Raw genomic sequence first — 19,371 nt, 5'->3', positions numbered from 1 at the left:
AATCCCTTTACATAACCAAACCACCACATCAAGTTGCAGAGTGCTTGTCAAATGTACACAAACTGTAAGGATCTATAAAGAGACAACTGAGTACTTTCTAGCATGTAAACGAAGCTCTAAGCATCTTTTGCACTTAATACACAAATATAAAAATATAACTGATGGACATTAAGCACACCTAAAAAGGAAGTAAAGAGTCCATTTCTATTTTTCTGCACGATTAGTGTTAAGTTCTGGAGAAAACCAAAACGGAGCACTTTTTTCCTTAAAGCAATGCCACATGAACATTCATCATATACTGTACCAGGCTTGGATGAGGAAAAGAAACATTACTGGAGACCTACAAATAGCTCATACAATCTGTGCAAGAGGGCTACTAATTGAAAACTACAACCCGAGTTGTGCTACAGCCTAGGCAATTTTGACATAATTTAATGCGCTATGAAGCCAATATTACATCAAAAGTACTGCAGTTTTAAAAATGCTATGTGCTCTGAAATTTGGAAAGATAGACATGTTTCCTTTTAAACTGCCATCGGGAGGTCTTACCAGTCCTACTGCAGTACACAAAAAACATAATGGAGAATAATCACACTTGACTGGTGCAGTACGAGTCAAAACCTGGCAATCTATTCGAAACAATGGATTGAAAAGCTATATGCAATACATGAAATTGAAGGGGAAACTGCAAAAAACATGCAGATATGCACAGTGAGGGAAACTTTTCATTGTTTTCCCATCAGTAATTCTGACCTGAATCTGGTTGAATACAAAAGGCCCAAAATACTTAAAAGTTCCCTTTTTCCCCAGATCCTCTGACCAAAATTCAAAATCCACAGAGCTGGTGCCAAATCCACTTCTCAAAGTGTGAATTTGCCACATTTCTGCATTAAATTTTACAATCCGAACATCTGTCGGTTTTCACAAAATCAAGTTCCTACACAGTCAGCCTATCTTGGGACAGATAAAACTCCCGGAACAAAGATCTTATGTATTTGCTTAGCACACACCCTTAGAAAAGGCCAGAAAATCACCACCAGTGGGCAGAAACTGTAGTGTAAATAACTGTAAAGGGACACATCTTTAACTCAAAACTCAAGTGGGTTGTCTCCCTGCCCAGATAGAAATTGTTTGAATTCACATTAGTGCCTTATGAGTTTGAATACAACAGCCGTCCTGCAAGTGTAATTAAGGATTTGAAATGTCAGCACAAAAAACATTTTTCAATTTCATTTTCTCTAATGACTTCTTTATATAAAGAAAAGAGCTTTCAGCATTTTATGGCGGAGCACAAACCATATTTAGCTCTCCCTTCCTGCAGTTGTTAATAGAGTCTGAGGGTGTTTAAACAGCCTTATCAAAGAGTTCAAGCTCTTGTGCATAAGTGTTTCCTCAGTGGCATAACAAGGCTGTGATGCATTGCAACACAACCTACTCGCAGACGCAACACAGTGGCAGAAAAGACAAATGGCTTCCTCCGTCTCGTAAAAAAGCAAACATGTTTTCAAAATATAAAATCGGGTTTATTTATACACAAACCTCTTTGGGGTTGATGCTGTAGACGGCAAAAAAAACTTATATTCAAAGCAGCTGCTCAGAACAGCGACAGCATAATTTATCAAGCCCCCACTTTCCCAGCCATCAACTGTGCTTTCTCAGAAAACCGATTATAATTTTTAGGATTTAAATCTGCCAAACTTGGTGAATAATGAACATACTCTCACCTACACTTGGACAAAACCTGCAGTCATTTAAAAACCGCACCGAGTAAGAATGCATCGCCAGAAGAAGTCCAGATCTGTCACATCTAGTAAAGGGTACTGTTCAGTAAATGTCCAGGAATAACACTCCAGTCTTAAATACAAAATTAAAGCCAGCTCTTCAAGATCATTTTGAGTGTTTACGAGAGCAATTCTCCTGACAGCTGCCTCTTAAACCAACCACAACCTGAAAGGATCTGTCAAAAAAATCAGTACCCTGATCTCCTCATTTAAAAAAAGCTCATTTTTAGCACTTGGGTTTGTGTGTCAGGTTTCATTTTCACTAACACACAGACATCACTCCACCAGACTCAAGAGCATCAGGAGCATGCACGCTGCCCACAGCAGGGGACTGATCTAGCAACGCAGGCTTACGGCGTGTCTGGGCTGTGTGAATTAGGTGTTTGGAGACGTGCCCAAAATGGCACCGCAAATCTGGGGTCTGACTCCACACGCTACACGTGGGGAACAGGCACTTGGGATAAAACCCTGCGTTAACACTCCCCGGCATGTTCTTTGAACCGCTCTTTAAGATCTGGGTGTTTAAGATGCCCCTGCAGATCTGCGCAGCACCACTCAGCATGAGGTGCATCTCGTCAGCTGCATCTGGCTTGGCTCCAAGGGACACAATTGGAAACAGACGGCCCTCCAGTTGCTGAAGCTCCCACGCAAGACAGTAAGGCCGTGTGACATCTGGATTTCAGAGGTAGCTCAATGCATCTTCAGACAGGCTCTGCGATGTCCCCGTAGAGATCTTCTCCCACACCAGGTTACCTCTTTCGGCAATCCCTTCAGCCACAGCAGATGCTGGTCACTGATGGACCACTGCCCTGTCTGGAGGCAGCAATAGGGACAGCATAGTCACGCCGAAGCGAAGCAGTATTGTCTTGCTGAGCTCTCGAGAGCAAAGCCGTACCGTGTTTTCCTGATCTGTCCACTTCATGGCATTTTATTGGGGGGGTGAATGCTCCCCTTCCTCATGTTACCGAGCCAAAAAAATTCAGTTTTAAGTCACCCACTAGCTGGACTTTGTAATTAGCATTCCAGGTTTGTTTTAATTTTTTTAACCCCTCCCAATGTGAGGTTTTCTTCTCAAGGGAAAAAAGCTTTCTGAAAACAGCCTCCAGTCTCACCCCTTACTGTGTTTTTGGCAGCAGTGAACTGAAACATGGTGTTCCCAGTCTCGCCACTGAGAACGGAGGATAATCACCTTGGGTCCGACCAGACTTGCAGGTATGTCTCAGTCACCTGAACGTGCCTTCACTAACCATTGACAAACCAGATCAATGGCTAAAAGGAACAATGTTTGTATTTCTGGAAATACAATTTTGGATTAAGATTTTCTTGTAATCCTACAAAATGGACCTAAATGCACAAGAAAGATGCACAATTAAGAGTTTGTTAATGATCATGACCTCGACATTGAAAACTGTCACTGTTGGTGAATTATTTCAAACAGGCAAAACAGAACACAAGGCAGACATGACAGTGACATGAAACCTTAAATGGTAACCTTGACATTTGGAGTTACGTCTGAACATACTTGAGGGAGCTTTGAAAAATCATTGCTATCCACTTCAACACAAAAAGGTGAAACAGCAGAACTATTTTCAGTAATCTGTTAATACTAGTGCAATAATACTATCAGCTGTGCAAAAGTTCAATATCTTCATTTTCTATTAGAATTTCTTTTATGGCAGTCGAAATAAATTAGAAACATCTGTTAAAACATGGCTGTAAGATGCTTAGTAAAAATAGTAAAATAAAAAAAATCTACAACTCACTATGAGACTTAACTTGATATGTATGATTGGTCTCTCTTTCAAAGCACATGCTGTTGGCATGGCAAATGTTTTTCTTTTTTGGGCTTTACACTTTACAATACAGCTGAAGTTAGAATTATATTAAAAATTTCATTAAAAACCAAGTACTAGTCTAGCTATCATTTTTAACATTAATTTGTAAAGAATAGCAAACATACTGTACACATACACGTAAACATACTATACAGTACACAAATATTTGTATTATGCATCTAATATTCACAGATAGTTTGCTGTAGTACTGAGCATGGCTGTATAATTTCTGAGGAGATCCGTTTCTGTGGCTTACTGAAAGAGCACTGATGTCACGGTGTTCTTATTTCAATGCAAATCTTCAATTTTTTGACAAGACCCCCTTCAAGAAGGGCATCTGGTGGCCATAGTGAGTTTGTATAGTCCCTCTCTCTACAGCACACAGGATCACAACATCTGCTCATCTAAACCTTCATTAGACTCAGACCTGATAGATGGATTAGGCACTAGAAAAGACCACAAAAAAGCAGATGCTTGTATACAGTTGAAACAATGAGAGATCTCAGCTGCCCCTTCATGTGCATATCACGTACTGTAAGTATGTTATGCAAACCAGACTGCAAAGGAAACAAGGCAAGAAATAAACAACTTTTCTGGCCTTTGTAATACACACACGTGCAGTATGAAAGCAATGAATTAAAGGTGTGCATGACTGAGAAAGATATGCTCACTGACCACATAAGGATACTATAAATGCAGGGCAGAAATGATTGGAGAAAAACCACCTTGCACTGTAAATACTGACCAATTTATTGCCATTAGGAGTCAGATTGAACTAAACAACACACAGATTTAAAAGGACTTCATCACTGCAAAACTCATAACCGGCAATAAACAACCGCAGTTCAGATCCTTCCTACTTCTCCTAGTGTTCCAAATCCTTTTCCACAATCACAAGAGCGCAGAACTTATTTCCCATCCAACAGGTGGAGACCAGCCAGGCAGGGCATGAGCCTTCAGCTGCTGTTTCCTGTCTCCGAGTTTCTTTCCTGCTGTTATCAGGAACGACCAATCCCTAGCTTCTTTCAAGCCCTCAGCTGAAATACCTACATTTCAATGTGCCTGTAAAATTACTAGACTGCCAATTTGCCAACTCCGAAGGTTTCAGCTCTGTTTTTTTTCACCGGGATGCTCTAGAGTGAGCGCCCTACCACGAGACATTTCTCCTGTGGGAAGTCGCAGGGCACCGTCCCTCATTCACCCTGAAGTGCCACCTGCTGCCGCAGCTGCTGCTGCCGTGCGCCCGTGACAGTGACCTGGTTTCATACCATCGCTGCTGCCCCTTATCACCACGTCGGGAGAGGGCGTCTGGCGGGAGCGCGAGCCGAAGGAATCCAGGCTGTCGAAGGAGTCGTCCCGGCCGTGCCGCGGCGGCGACAGCGAGTCGCTCCGCTCCGAGTCCCAGCAGTCGATGTAGCCGCTGTCTCGAATGCTGCGCTTCGGGCTCTCCGTGTCCTCAGCCTCCTAACCGTGGTACCCCGCCAGATAAAAAGATGACAGAGAGAGAGGAAAGGTTACAAACGGCTGGGGGTAATTAACATTTCCAAAGTACTGGGTCATTCTCCGTCCGTGAACTGCGTTAAAAGACGACTGTAAAGTACATTAGTTCTCAGTCCCCTTCCCTCACAAAAAGACAATGATTAAAAAAAAAAGGCATCCAGGTGAAACAAATGCAAGTCTCTGAATACCTGTCCACTGTTCATAGTGCAAACTACGAGGACGAAAGTGCTCCCAGCACTCTTAAGACGAAGCAAGCCAGAGAAGAGGCACTTTAAGGTTCATCTCCGCACAAAAGCAGCCTTGCTGCAGACCCAGCCCTGCTCATATAAGCTCCCACTCCAATTCCAAAAGCAAATGCTCTGTCTTATAAAGCAGCAGTGTTTCCTGCAGCCTCTCTCCACCTTCCCCAGAAATTCCTGTTATGAAAGCAGAGCCTCTCTCGCGCAGCAATCAGCAATGAGAACTATGCGAGGCGGCTCTTCCTGCTCCTCGGAGGAAACTGGGACCAGCCCTCTCCCCCTGTGCCAAGCTCCTGGGCTCCAGAGGATACGGAGGCACTTGTGGCTCCGACCCGCATGGTTGGAGCGCGCAGAACAATGGCAGCCTTTCAGGAGCCCGCCATTAGAAATTCTTTCCAGCGCAGAGAAACGCAGGCTGGGCTCTGAAATCCTACCCCCCCAGGAAAGGTCAAAGGAAGCCACCCCCAGCCACAATCTCTCTCTTGTTGGGCACTTACAATGTTGAATTACGATATTACAGGCAGGCAAAAACTAAAATGACAGCACTTGCTCAAAATAAATTCACCCACAAGACAGTGGATATGACTGCCAGTGCCACAGGCGCCAGCAGTGTCCAGGGGTCTTGATTCATCAAGTATACTCTACAGTTCCTTTAAGGCCATTGAGTTCAAACAGTTAATTCTATTACTAAAACCCTAGTCTTTCATCTTTGGCTGTCAAAAGCTTTGTGTATTTATTGGGCCCTGCTGTATGGGTAGAGAGCAGAGCGGGGCCCCAGAATTTAACATGAGATCATACTTTAAGGAGTTTCCTGAGAAAAGAGCTCATTTTCTCACCTTTGTGGAAATCCATCAGTTTGACAATCCACAAGGCTAGCGCTCTAAATTAAAATGCATCATTATTATGTAATGTAAAGCTGACAGACATAATGCATCAAAAAGTTGTTTAAACTTTTTTTGCATATAACAGATCTTACAAAGTTCAAAAAAGAATTTTTAAATTCAGAGCTTTTTTAGATTTTTAAGAGAGTTTCTTCTTACATTATAAAATAGAGAGTGCAGGTTATAACTGTTCATTATGTAAAGCCTTCTTAGAGAGTTGTGCATTTGTAAATCTTTTCTTGATCAGGCCAGCACTTCATGAATGGTAGCCTACTAATTTGATACTTTTCAGCATGATATTTTTCTGTATGTGTTCTGTATGTATTAGGGCACATTTAAATAACGCACTGCAAATTATACATTTACGTTTTTATATGATCGTTTAGTCCACTGCTGCTGCAAACCAACCAGATTCACAGCCAAAAATATGGTCTTGTTAAAGACTAGAAAACCACCAATTATAACATGTAGATAGCTGAGATGTCTGTGGGAGTCATTTTAATGACAAAGCTGAGTCTTAATGCCAGAAAAAGTCAGAACTCTCTAACTTGTAAGTTAATGATTCTCTACTTTAAAAGTCCAGACTGTAGAGCTCTATTGGTGAGGGATCCTGTTGACCACATATAGCCCAGGCTCAGAGCTACTCTATACTTCAGGTTCCAATCTGTGCATGTTTCTCAAGCACTAGCATGCAATTGGCAGACCAACGATAGGATTGGTTGGGTGGCCAAGGTTTCCATTGGCTTGGCAGGAGCCTGCAAGAGCCCCATTTTAACCAGTGAGAACTGCATCAGTGCTCCATCAGATGTATACCTCTGACACTGTTTCCTCTGTAGAGCTCACAACTCAAAAAGAAGCCAGCTGTGCCCCTGCATGTTTCACAGCTTGTGTACACGTATAGTCTACTCTCTGCCATGCAAGTATGAGAGTGGGTGGTGAGTCATTAAGATTAACAACTAACATTTTGAAAATTAAGAGAGATGGAAAAAAAAAGTGATTACAAGTTTAAAAAGTCACATTTAGCTCCTGTACCTCCTTCATCCTACAAGGATAGGCAACTGTCACTTCAAATCCTATGTTCATGTTTTTGAAGTGTTTGATTAAGGCAGTAATTCTCTATTCATCATGCTTAATTTATTTGTCTGCTTACTACTTAAAATAAATGGCTTCTTGTACAGCTAACAAGCAGGAAACGCACATAGGAAGCAAACTGGTACTGCAGCAGCTGACTGGAAAATTTTCAGTTTTGTACTGAGCCTACATAAATAAACTCTTACTCGTTAGACAAGAAAACATTTTGCTCAGAAAGTGTTTTTTGAGGGGAAAAATGAAAAGCACTGCAAATGACATGCCAAACAGACACCTGAGAAGAGAATCCCATCCTCATTTTTGGATGGCGATGTTGCTATGTTCACAACTCTAGCCAAGGACGGAGTCACCTACACTTAGGATCTCCAGTGCCCACCAATGCCCTTGCCCAAGAGGGCCAGTTTAAGCCAATCATCCTACCACCATCCACGAATGTCTTCCAAACCAGCCCATGAGGTTATCAGAATCCGATGAGTCAGAAAGACTCTTTGAAACATACGTTGCTATCGGGGAAAAAGTTCCAACATGCTAACTAGCCAAGCAGTTGAAGAGAATACTCTGGCCTCTTTCAAGAAATGAAGCTGGCTGAGATCCTTGCAATAGTGAGCTACTAGCAACCTAATGAACCAGAGATATGCTACACCACTTCCTCTCAATTGGAACATTTGCACCCTTGCAGCAGAATGTGGAATCCTGATGTTTCTGAGCTTCAACACCACCTTCTAAAGCCTCACTGCTTAAAACATGCCATTAGACTGCACGGCTTGACTTTGTACAATTGCTGTATCACTGCTTTTGCTTCAGTTTCTGTAGACTATGCTTTTAGGGCCTATGATTCATCCTAGACAAGTTCCGTGCTGTGCTTGGTTTGGGTTGTTAATTGACTAAATTGAGAAAATAAGAGCAGTTGTAAACTAGAAGAGGCCATCTGTCCCATCCCGCTCCTCTGGTAGTTAGTGGCTACTGTAATTGATCCAAGGCTCAATTAACATTTCTTTTAGTTTATGCCTTTCTCAGTATGCATTCTGTTATGCATTATAGTTCATTGGCTGTTTTGAATGTACGTGTCCTGGATAAAGGCATTAATGAAATAAATGTACAATAATGAAATAACAGCTCCTCCGATGTTCTCTAAAGGGGCACTTGGCAGCACCACCAGAATGACCTTTAACCTCTTGAGGATATGGACACCTAAACTATACCTTCACGTATGAACAGAGCATAACCAATCAGGAAAGACGAGTATGAAGACAGGCTCATGCAAGCAACATACTGTACACTGCCCTTGGTTTGGAATTGACAATGTGTGCGTTTGAAACCTGCTCCTCTTCAATTCCCTTTGTAAACACAAGGGGCAAAAATATGCTGGCAGTACCTTGCGCATCTGCGACAGCAGGCCCTCAAATTCCTTCAGATCGAGAGTCGGCCCGTTATACGAAGCACAGCTGTTGGCTGCTTTTCCCAACCAGTAAATAGTGATCAAAACCTAGGAAGGAACAAAAAAATCAGGCCAGTTAGCTGTTTTTCTTCTTTTTGGGAGGCGATAAATTTAACCCAGCCTACACTACAACATTTTATATTGTAAAACACGGTTTGAGAACAGCTTCTGGGTGCTGTTGACTTTGAAAATGGATATATACATATTCTTCTTTAATCTGACACCAAGTATTTTCAGGTGCCAGATAGGCTGTATACTGTATTTCTAGCAGCCGATACCTGCTGTGTTCAATTCAATTTTGGTGTTGAGCCTTTGTTAACTACAGAAGAAAAACAAAGGAGGCTTTCCACAGCAGAACACCCCTTTTCTCAATGGAAAGTATTTCTGTTTGAACCCTGACCTTGTGTATCATAACTGTCCATAAATTCAGGCATCTGCAATTAACAGAGATTGGGGGCCCAATATCACAGCTGGCTCCAAACTTACATGATTTATTCAAGAGAACAAAGATGCTGTTTGAGAATGCCTTAAAGTAATTATTTTGGATGTTCATATAGTACATCTCATTCAACTAGTTAAAAAGCAAACATATTTCATTTGAATACAAACATAGCATGAAATTTAACTCTTGATGAAAGCACAAAAGTAACATCTGAAAATTAAAGGAATGTTTTCCTTATTTTTAAGAAAACACTTCCGTAGGGTGTATATTGAGAGTATAAACGTTTGTTCAGTAAATATTTTGGCTTTACCTCCTACATACAACACAATGTCAAGGCTTGTTTACACCAAAGCTCCTCTCATACTCTGTACAATATGTGTGTTTTGGTGAACAGCATGAACATCAAAGCAAACCAAAAATAACTGAGATCACATGAAGACATTATGTTACAAAATAGAATCACCTTTACGAATAACGTTAGCAAAATTCAGATGGAGACTGACAAAATTATGCTAACCACCAGCACATTTAATATTTGTGCTCTGAGGCTGAAAGAGAAAGGATTTTCCAAAAAGCTGTGAATAACACAGGGTCATCCAAAAAATGCTATGAATGTTCTTCATTTTAAAATGGAAGCAAAAAAAGTTAGAAAATGTATCTATTGCAACTACCACCAAACATCAAGTATAAAAGGCACTCCACATCCCCTAGAAAAGTGAAGTAAAGCAAGAAAAACTCCAGATAAGCTCAGCCAAGTGTGAATAACTTCACTCTTGCCAATACAGCTACTGATATTTAATTTTCACTGCTGTTAATACCATTTCACACAAAACAAATCACACCAAGCTCGTTTCAAAATTAATAGTCTGAATAGACTCCATATCACATGCTATTTCTGGAATTAAGCACTGTAACAGAAGACTTTCTACACTTAAAAAACAGTACTACAATTCACAAGTCATGGCTTGCACTTGGCATAACACTGCATATTAAATAAAACCATTCCATTACTCCTTTGTGTGACTCAGGGCAGTGGTCAGCTATAAGACAATGTTCTAAATGCTGTGCAATATCCAAAAAAAACTCACATGCAGTTACAAGAGAGGTACCACAGGAAAAGTAAGGTCCTTTCACTCCTTCACCCCTCTTTCATAGAGGTCTCAGGTGTGGCACACTTTTAACTTACACCTGCTGAAAGCCATGAATAAAAATACACGACACGAGTGATAAATCTAAAAGTGAAATGCTGATGCAACCCCACAAACAGGACAGAGGCTGATTTACCTGTCAGTTTTTCATCATTCACCTTCCTTGATCAGAACATCTCCTAACCCCAGAAGGTAAGGGGGGGTTCTTGCTTCCCAAGACCCAGTAGAAAGCCTTCTTGCTGGTGAGCTGTGCTCTGCACGGAGTGGAACTCAGACCCCACACAGAAGAGCTCTCGTTGCTAAAGGTAATCTCTATATGCAAAGATCTCCCCCAGCCAATGAGCTGGCGGAGTTTGGCACCTGCAGGCTGCAATCAGGGAGAATCTATCCGCTGACACTAGTCTACCTCATACCTCAACGCTCCTGTAAGTGCATAGCTGACCTATGACTTCACTGCCTGGTGCTCTAGCTTAAACAGAGAGCTGCTAGCCACCTCCCAGGAGGGTTGTTCCCAGCCCTGAGATAAGAATCCTGCCAGCTCTCAACAGCTTGGAACAACATCACCTGCAGCTTTTGGTTTAAAACCTTCTAAACCACTTTCCAGAAAGCTTGAGAGCACAGATGTAGCCCCTGCGGGGGTTTTTTTTCAAATCTACGTTCACGCTATGAAAAGTTGCAACTTCCCTGATATTTGTTTTTAACTAATGTCTTCATGACTTTCAACTTTTGTCTTCAAACCTCAGTTTCTCTAGTTCTGCAAGCATGCGCTTGCGTATTACAGTAACCATCTGGGCACTCAACGTTTGATCTAAACTCTAACAAACAGTTTTCTAAAAACTGAGAAAGACCAATTGAACATCACCCAGAGACAACAGAACTCCTAATAATGTACATGCACCCTTTGTGTCTCAACCAGATGCAACTGGATAAAACCATCAGCATAAATCACATGGTACACATAGAGGTTATTGCAGCTACACACAAGAACAGCCGTGGTTTTAATATAGTAAGCAGAATGCACCCCAGGTTTATAAGCACATTTTGCAACTTGTTTTCTCTTGGAAAAACTAGATTTTTAAAAATGTCTATAACAAACAGATTGAATAGTATTCAAAACAATGCATTTGATAACAAGATTTGGCAATTCCAATATACAGTACATCCATCTTCTCAACAGCGACACCACTGGGCAAACAAACTGAAGTGGCTCTATACTGAGGTCACTACAGATTAAGCCTGGAATCAGAAAAGGCAGGTTTAGTAGACACTGAACCAGCTTTTTAACGGGATTTATGAAAAATGGCACTTTCCAGCTCTTCAGAGACCAGTGTGAGAAGGTTCCTGCTTCCAGTGTTGTCTTGCATAAGGTACACAGGGAAAGGCTAGAGCAAAAGAAAGGTACTTACATTCTTTAGCTTTCTGCTGCAATCCGATCCCCTAGGAAGAGGACAAAGCACAGAATTACTGTTAGGCAGGAGACTTACTGGCTTAGTTTGACTTTATTTCAGTCTTAAAACCTCCCTTGAAAAAAAACACTCAAAAAAGTCCAAGATGTTGAAGTCCTCAGCACAGCCTTCAGCCAGTCCATAATGCTGTTTTGGCATTTAAAAATAGAATCTTCAGGCAGTACTGGTCAAAAGGACAGCCAAGAATGCACAGCACTCATTAAACTTGTTTATCTTTCTTTTTTTCTCTTCAAGCTCAAAGGAATCAAAAATTTGGACATGCTTGTAGACTTTGAAGAACTTTATCTTCTTGTTTGTAGAAATTTACAATCCAGAAACAAATCTTTTTATCTTCACCGGGCATACCCCCCAGATTTAATAAACAGTCAACACTGCACAGGCGCCAAACATTATTCTCATTAAGTTAAGTTTACTGGAAATGAGTTTTGAGAGTCAGTCCTTCTTTTCCTTCACTATGTTCCACTACATTATACCTGCAAAATATAAGGGGAAAAAATGCTAAAATTTGTAAAAGGACATGAACACATCCAGTTTTCAATAGAAAACAAATTCCCACATTAGATTGCTCCAGAAATGAAAGCATTCCTTAAACCTTTCAGCGTATTTTTCTTGCTTCCAAACTCAAATTTTCTTGCTTGGTTCAAATTCTGGATTGTTCTTCCTCAACAAAGTCGGTGACATCCAGCATCCTCCAAAATCCTCCACGATTTTTCGCTTCGCAAAGGTGTTTTCAATGACTGCGCCATATTTTGCTGAATCACAAGCGATGTATACAAGTTTTTTTAAAGTGACTATTTCACAACTATACTAGTAATTTTCGCAGTCTAACCAAGGGGGGGGGGAACCTGTGCTGGCAGGACCTTGAGGTACAGCAGATAACCAGGAAAGGGAAAGACAGATCATGAATGTCCAGATTAATTTGGTACTGCTGAATGTCTTTAGTTTTCCCCACCCTCTCTTTGCAGAAGTTATGATACTAACCAATTTCTTCCCCTTTTGTTAAGAAGCTTTTCCTCATTGCTCAGAAGAATCTTTACCAGTGGGTGCCCCAGTGTATCCCTCCCTACCTCCTTTCTTTCCAGTAGGCAGGCTTTTTCCTCTAGCCTTGTCTTCTACCCAATGAAAAACTGTTCCTCTTAGTTATCTCTTTCACTGATGTCTACTCTCTGCATCCTATTTTTAAGTTATCCACAAAGGTCACATGCTTTGCGAGTCCCATTACTGCTGGCGCAAGGGACCTTGTGATTTGTAGTCCTTCCCAGAGAAGCAATCGGCTGTCCATACTTCACCCATCTTCTAATATGTTTCCAAGACCCTCTAACAAATGGTATGGGAATAGTAGCAGATTCCATTTCTATGATGACACCCAAACTTGTGTTGTCAACTATCATGTCATTAATAAGGTACTACAGTATTTCCCTCATCCTCAATAAGATGTTAAAATGGATGCAATCATTTATTTTACATCTGAACACTGACAGACTAATGGGCACTTTAACAACTATGCAAACGTGTCATTTTTAGTTACTACTGATGCTGCTGGAAACTGTCCAGGAACCCAGGTCAGTAATCTTAGTGCTGTCTTTGATACATAAATTTGAAATTTCGCAATGTCCTGGAGGATTCTTTTTCCCCCCATCTTTAGCACACTACACACGTGCATCTACAGTACATCTCTCTCAAAGTGATGTAGAGAAGCTAATGCCTGCATTTGGTTACCACTGCATTACAAAAATCAAGCCAAGAAAAGAATTTGAGAAAGCTGCATTATGTTCAGAATTCAACTGCTCAGAAAAATGCAAAGTAAAACTGTTCAGTGCATGACTACCTCCTGGTTTTTGTTTCCTTGAAATCCATGTGGATTTCGGAACAAAACTCAAAGAACTGCTGCTCACCTTTATGGGCCTGACCTTTTTGGCTCCTAACTACTAACTCCTAACCCCGTATACACCTACAAATCATTTGTGCTCTTTGGATTCTGCCTTCCTTCAGGTCTCAAAACCAGGCTCTGAATTTTGAGAGGCTATGCTTTACTCTCTCCTGCTACAGAAAGTAAAAAACATCAGCCTACTAGGGTACAAGACATGCATACACACTAAAACAAAACATTAAAAATGAATTCATTTACCATATTGGAAAAAATACCAATAGGGCAACACAACAGTGACATTATATTAATTTAAACATGGACATGTTATGCTTTGACAAAAGTCATATACACTTAATACTTCCTGTTCCCTCATTTGATTTGTATTAATCAAAATCTTCTTCTAAGGCTGCAGATGTTCTGGAAAATTGTTCCACATTCCCACAATGCTTTGCATACAGAAGTCCCTTCTGGTCTCAGCTCTCAAGTCTTTTCCACACAGTTCCCACTTGTGTCCTGGGGTTTGTGTTTCACTGTTGACTCTGAAGAAGTCCACCGGGTTGTCCGTGAGGATTCTGAAAACCTGAATCAACGCATGACTCAGACCAGACCAGAGGATCAGTAACACTGCAGGGCTCTCTACACATTTTGGCAGACAAGTTTCTTTGTTAGATGATTTCTCTTGAGAAAGGAACCCTGGCCCACGTCTGCTAATGTCCACTGATGAACAGATGTTGCAGATTTTCTCAATCATTCTGTTGGTCCATGCCCATGAGCTTGGAGCTTTCACTGACCTATTTGAACAATTTGCCATCCTACTCTTTGAAGAGAAAACACTTCCGTATTAAACAATTCCCAGCTTTGCATATTCTCTTAATTTGTACATCTTTATCCTGAATTTCACAATGCACTCTTTGTTCTTGGTTCAGTCCAAAAGAAATTAGCTTACTGGTTCAACTCTCCCAATGTTTTAGAGTGTTAGTGAAGAGCCCTGTCATCCTCTTAAATTCCTACTGTATGTGCAATACAATTTTGTTCCAAAAGGTCACATTTAATGCATGTAACCGTTTCATTTTTATATAGCTTTTTTTGTCTACTCTTAATGCAACTGTGATCTGTGAACTTTTCATTAAGATTCATATTGCCAATTTTCTTTATTTAGTCAGGAGGGTGATTGCATTTTTATTTTTTAAAAAGCATGTCTTTTTCTCATGGTCAGTTATATAAGACATGAAATTCATCACTCTTTGGCTAGCAGCATGACTCGAGAGAATTAAGATGTTATTTAATAAAAGGTACTCCACCAAAAGTATTACTAAATTGTTACAACAGTAAACTTTCTCCTCCACCGCAAATATACAGTACTGCATACATTCCAGATCTAATTGACAAGGCAGTTGGCATTAGTGACCTTAATTCCTTTTATTAAATAACATATTTGAAGATAAACAGTTAATTTTAACCTGCTTTACCGATTCAGATCTTTTAATTTCATAACTGTTTTGGTGTGCTCTCTCAGTTGACTTCATCATATTAAAACTTAAACATGAAGTATTCAGTTCCAGTGCTTCTGTGCCCTGCAGGGCTGAAAGGATTCCACACTAGGAACACTGCATTGTAAGGCGGGCAAATGAAAAGCAGATGTTCACAGTATTAAGAGTGCAGCCTCACACATTTCACCTGTGACATCCAGAAGGAATGTTCAGTAAGGATCTGGTCCTCCTGAAATAAGCACACAGCAAACCATGCTGAATAGAACACTGTAACAGCTGATTAAATTAAATTATTACAGAAATACCTAGCACACAGGACAGGACTAGTCTCCAATTAGACAAAACAATACTCAAAAACACCCCCAACTTAATACATTTAAAGTGAAATGTTTCAAAACTGGATTCACAAAACATTTAAAGACAGACGTGCACAGACGTTTTCATGTGAAGAATGAAATCTCAAGAGAGATTCTTACAACTTTTACACTGTAGAAAATATAAGTAGGAATCTTCCAAACAAAAAAAGAGAAGTTCTTAATGAGACTTTATTCTACCCTTTTATTAATTCAATTAATAATGTGCAAGGTGTTCCTTACCTTTAGTAACAATTTAGGGTAACCCTATGATACTAAATGGATCAACTCGCACTTTCCTGTGCCAGAAAGAAAAAGTACCCATAGTTATAGAAAGGCAATGGTATTCTAACGAGCTATCAACTGTAACATTAATCTGTTACCACTTCAACACTTGTGTCTGAGAACACAGATGGCAATTATGGGGGAAAAATATGAAAGGGTGGGCACACAAGACTTTTAATGTAATGGCCATAACACGAGCAGTCTCCACACTAGCAGCTGTTCTGATGAAAGCTTTGTTACCCCCAGTGGAACGCCAACCACAAACGATTCTCAGACTGCAAAAAGATTTGCTTTAACACAAACCAGTCGGATGGCCGTTTCTGTTGTGTCTCACCAAACAGTAGGCCCTTGTGCCTTTGTTCCCAAGTGTGGTTAACAAAAACAAACACTGGGGCAGATTGTTTTTCTCGTTCGTTATTAAACCCTATCAAGTCCTCCGAACCCCCAAATTCCACGAGGTGTGAGGTCATTATGATGATATCAGCGCTTTCCCCGATGGCCTGTCACTCATATTGGAGATCAGTCAGGTTTCCAACAACACCCAGCTGTATTACATATTTCTGACTCGCACATATTTCTGGTCTTGTCTTCATTCCAGGGTAAACATAATGAATACAGGTGTTCGATACCTGTTCCGAAACTGACAGACCTACAAGGTCAACCCCACCAACCTTTCAACAGCTGACAGATATCACCAAAAGCGAAAGGATTGTTGAAATATTTCAGCAGGAATTGACAAGACTGCACCTCTCAGTAAGAGACTCTCGTCTCTACACTCTTCTTTTATGTCAGGTGTAAACACCAAATACAGAACCCTGCCATATTAAAATTGATAACCCTTACCCTAAAGATAATAAGTGTGGCTCAGTATATAGCAGCACCACAACACTAACCCAGTAGTGTCGACGTGTGTATCACTCTCAGTCTGATGAAGCTATCCATTACAGAAAGTGCTTACACCACAGACATGGATCTGCTAAGCATAAAAGTGGAAGTATTTTAGGGGATACACATTTTAAGGTAGCAGGACACTGCAGAAGCATTATGTAGATGAAGACAATGACAAACAATGCAATTCCAGATTAAACACAGCACTTGACCATAAATAAACCTGATGACAACTCGTCTTTGTGAACTCTGTCATGTGCTCCATCTTGCCCTTGTTTTCTTCCACCTGAAGAACCAGTTTGATTGCCCGAGGAAAATGAAAGCACTCTAGGACAGTTTCTGTGTACCAAGACAGGAATAACTCGGCCATTCAAGTGCTAAATTAGGTAGGCTATAAAGAGGTTTAAGTTTATGTAACACTTCTGCAGAGTAACCTCTGGGCAATTTTGAGGGCTTTTTCATAAAGGAGATTTTTAAACCTTTGGGGAAGTATTGTAGGAGAAGGCGTAATGACAATACAAGTCTCCTGTAATATTTGAAAATGATTGTGTCTGTCTTTTCTTGTCACCCAGAAATCCATTTGCTTTATTAAAAAAAAAAACACATTGCCCTCCTTCGCCCAGATAAAATCGGGGAACACTGTTCACTTCTTCACTCGATCTGACCAGTCAGGAAAAGAAGGATTACTGTTACGGACGTGCTGGATAGAAGGGCAAGTTCAGGAGATGTTACCAACCAGAGTAAATACACCACATGTAAATTACAATTTAAAAGTGTCATAGAAGATGCCTGTATATTGTCATGCTGTCATACTGGTGAAATAACAGCAATGAAAATTTAGGATAAACACAAGTGCAAATAATTATAATTTTTTAAAAATGCTTTCCTTTGTTAAAAGGTCCTGGGGAGTAGGCTCTGAGGGAGCATTCCTAGAGCTGATGCATGTCATTAAATCTGTGCTACGCAGGCTAGCTTGTTGTACACGCCGCAAAGAAGTGAGCTGGCATAAAGCATTCCAGGATCTGGAATCGCCAGCTTAGAGATTAACAGCCTCCTCCCCAAGGAGCACACTGCTCTCTGCCATGAACCGAGTCAGACAGCTCCGTGGGGCACAGATACTCGTCTCAGATTCGTAAAAGCATTTGTCACTGTTTTGGTTCTCTCTTTGCCGTTTGCGTTTGTTCTCTACAGATCGCCGGAGAATGAAGTCAGTTGCACAACATTTTAAAACGGGGGTTTTTTCTTCACTGCTGCTTCCAGGAGCTGGGATTTTTTTTTTTTAATTTGGTTTCACATAACTCTCAGTTTATATCAGGCTCTTACACAGAGAAATCAGTTGTGTTCTAGCACCATTGCTCAGCTGAGATAAGGCACAAGTACTAGTAAGACTTACTTTTTGGAATTTACAACCTGAGTAAACACCCAGCCCACAGCTTGCCTTTAGGTGTATGGCATAGGACCGCTCTTCTGAAGACAAAGTTATCAAAGTGGTGTTTGAGTTTCTACAAATAACAGAACAGGAAGGGAAGTGTACAGGCTGTCAATTCTGCGCAGTCAATTCTGTCAATTCTTACTTGAGGTTGGCTCGGATGGATGTGTCCTGGAGATCTCCAGGGTCAAACAGCTGCGTGCCCTTCAATCCCAGCTCTTCGCAGCCTCGGAGGAACAGAGTGAGGTTGTCCTGGGAAAGAGGAAATGCGCACAAAAAGGGTTTAACAGCCGCACACTGTTGTTCTTCACAACACTGCAGTGGGAAAATACTCAGGTAATCACTGCGATACTGAGGCTATTGTTGTTTCGGAGGAACCCGATATGCCCCAGTTTTACCTCCACAGTGGACCTGCTTTCAGAGCCCTCTGGGCTAGGAAGACAATGGTATCAACATTTTCCACGGTGTTACAAAGACATTTCATGCTTTTGAGGGGTTTTTTTTTTTCCTATTTCCCCATTTACAGTCAGTTAGTAACTCACTTAGACTCACAGACCACAAAAAAATAAGTTCAGGAACTGCTCCTCTTTCGATATGAGGCCCCGTACAAAAGAGATGTCAGATGACAAAAGGAAAGTAAGAATACCCTTTTCACTGCAGTCAGGTTATACAAAGAAATGGAATGCATCAAAGAGACTCTTACAAAGAGTAATATGAATTGGAACACTAAACAAAAAAAAACTATTTTATTCTTAGTCAAATTGACAGTGGGTTAAAAAGGACTGAAGAAAACGCCAAGGAATATTGCCAGCAGAGCAGTAGTTAAGAGTTCAGAACTCATAACAGGAGTGTTGTGGGTTTAGGACTCTTAGGTCTGCTTTTATACTTTTGACTGTGGCACTTCGTTCAATTCCAGTAAAACACATAGCTGTTTAACTGCATAATCCAAGTCATTTTGGTTAAAAGCATGAGCCAAATAATAAATACAATACTGCTTCTGCACCTACTGTACTTGAACATAAACTGAGATTACGCAAACAGCCCATCACAGGACTCTACATTGCCTTGGTCATTATGGAGGTAGTCTTTTTCTTGCTGAAAAAGAAGCATGGAGGACCATTTTTCATTTTGTTTTAAGGATCCATTATGATTTACCCACAAGCAAAAAAAAAAAACATTTAAAAGAAGCAAAGCAGTCTAGAGAACTGTGGCTTGGCTGTTAGACTCCCCAAATTCT

At 40.7% G+C, this 19,371-nt stretch overlaps 1 protein-coding gene across 24 annotated transcripts in view; it reads right to left on the bottom strand.

The window, feature by feature from the left end:
* limch1a (LIM and calponin homology domains 1a) overlaps positions 1-19,371 on the bottom strand; it is a 148,475-nt gene that overhangs the window by 51,013 nt on the left and 78,091 nt on the right. For 23 of the 24 annotated variants that reach the window (XM_088909509.1, XM_088909562.1, XM_088909516.1 and 20 more), the window contains exons 4-7: positions 18,280-18,386; positions 11,760-11,790; positions 8,701-8,811; positions 4,885-5,080 (exon numbers count right to left, since the gene is read on the bottom strand). In XM_088909509.1, the coding sequence (XP_088765635.1) occupies positions 4,885-5,080; positions 8,701-8,811; positions 11,760-11,790; positions 18,280-18,386 (445 nt within the window). Of the gene's footprint in view, positions 1-4,884; positions 5,081-5,304; positions 5,572-8,700; positions 8,812-11,759; positions 11,791-18,279; positions 18,387-19,371 lie in introns of those variants that run through there. The other variant, XM_088909741.1, reaches the window with a different exon arrangement.

This window comes from Atractosteus spatula, chromosome 1 (genome assembly GCF_055471065.1).
Source record: "Atractosteus spatula isolate fAtrSpa1 chromosome 1, fAtrSpa1.hap1, whole genome shotgun sequence".
In the NCBI taxonomy this organism is placed as follows: domain Eukaryota; kingdom Metazoa; phylum Chordata; class Actinopteri; order Semionotiformes; family Lepisosteidae; genus Atractosteus; species Atractosteus spatula.
The sequence above is the reverse complement of the archived record's forward strand: the minus strand, read 5'-3'. Positions and strand labels throughout refer to the sequence as shown.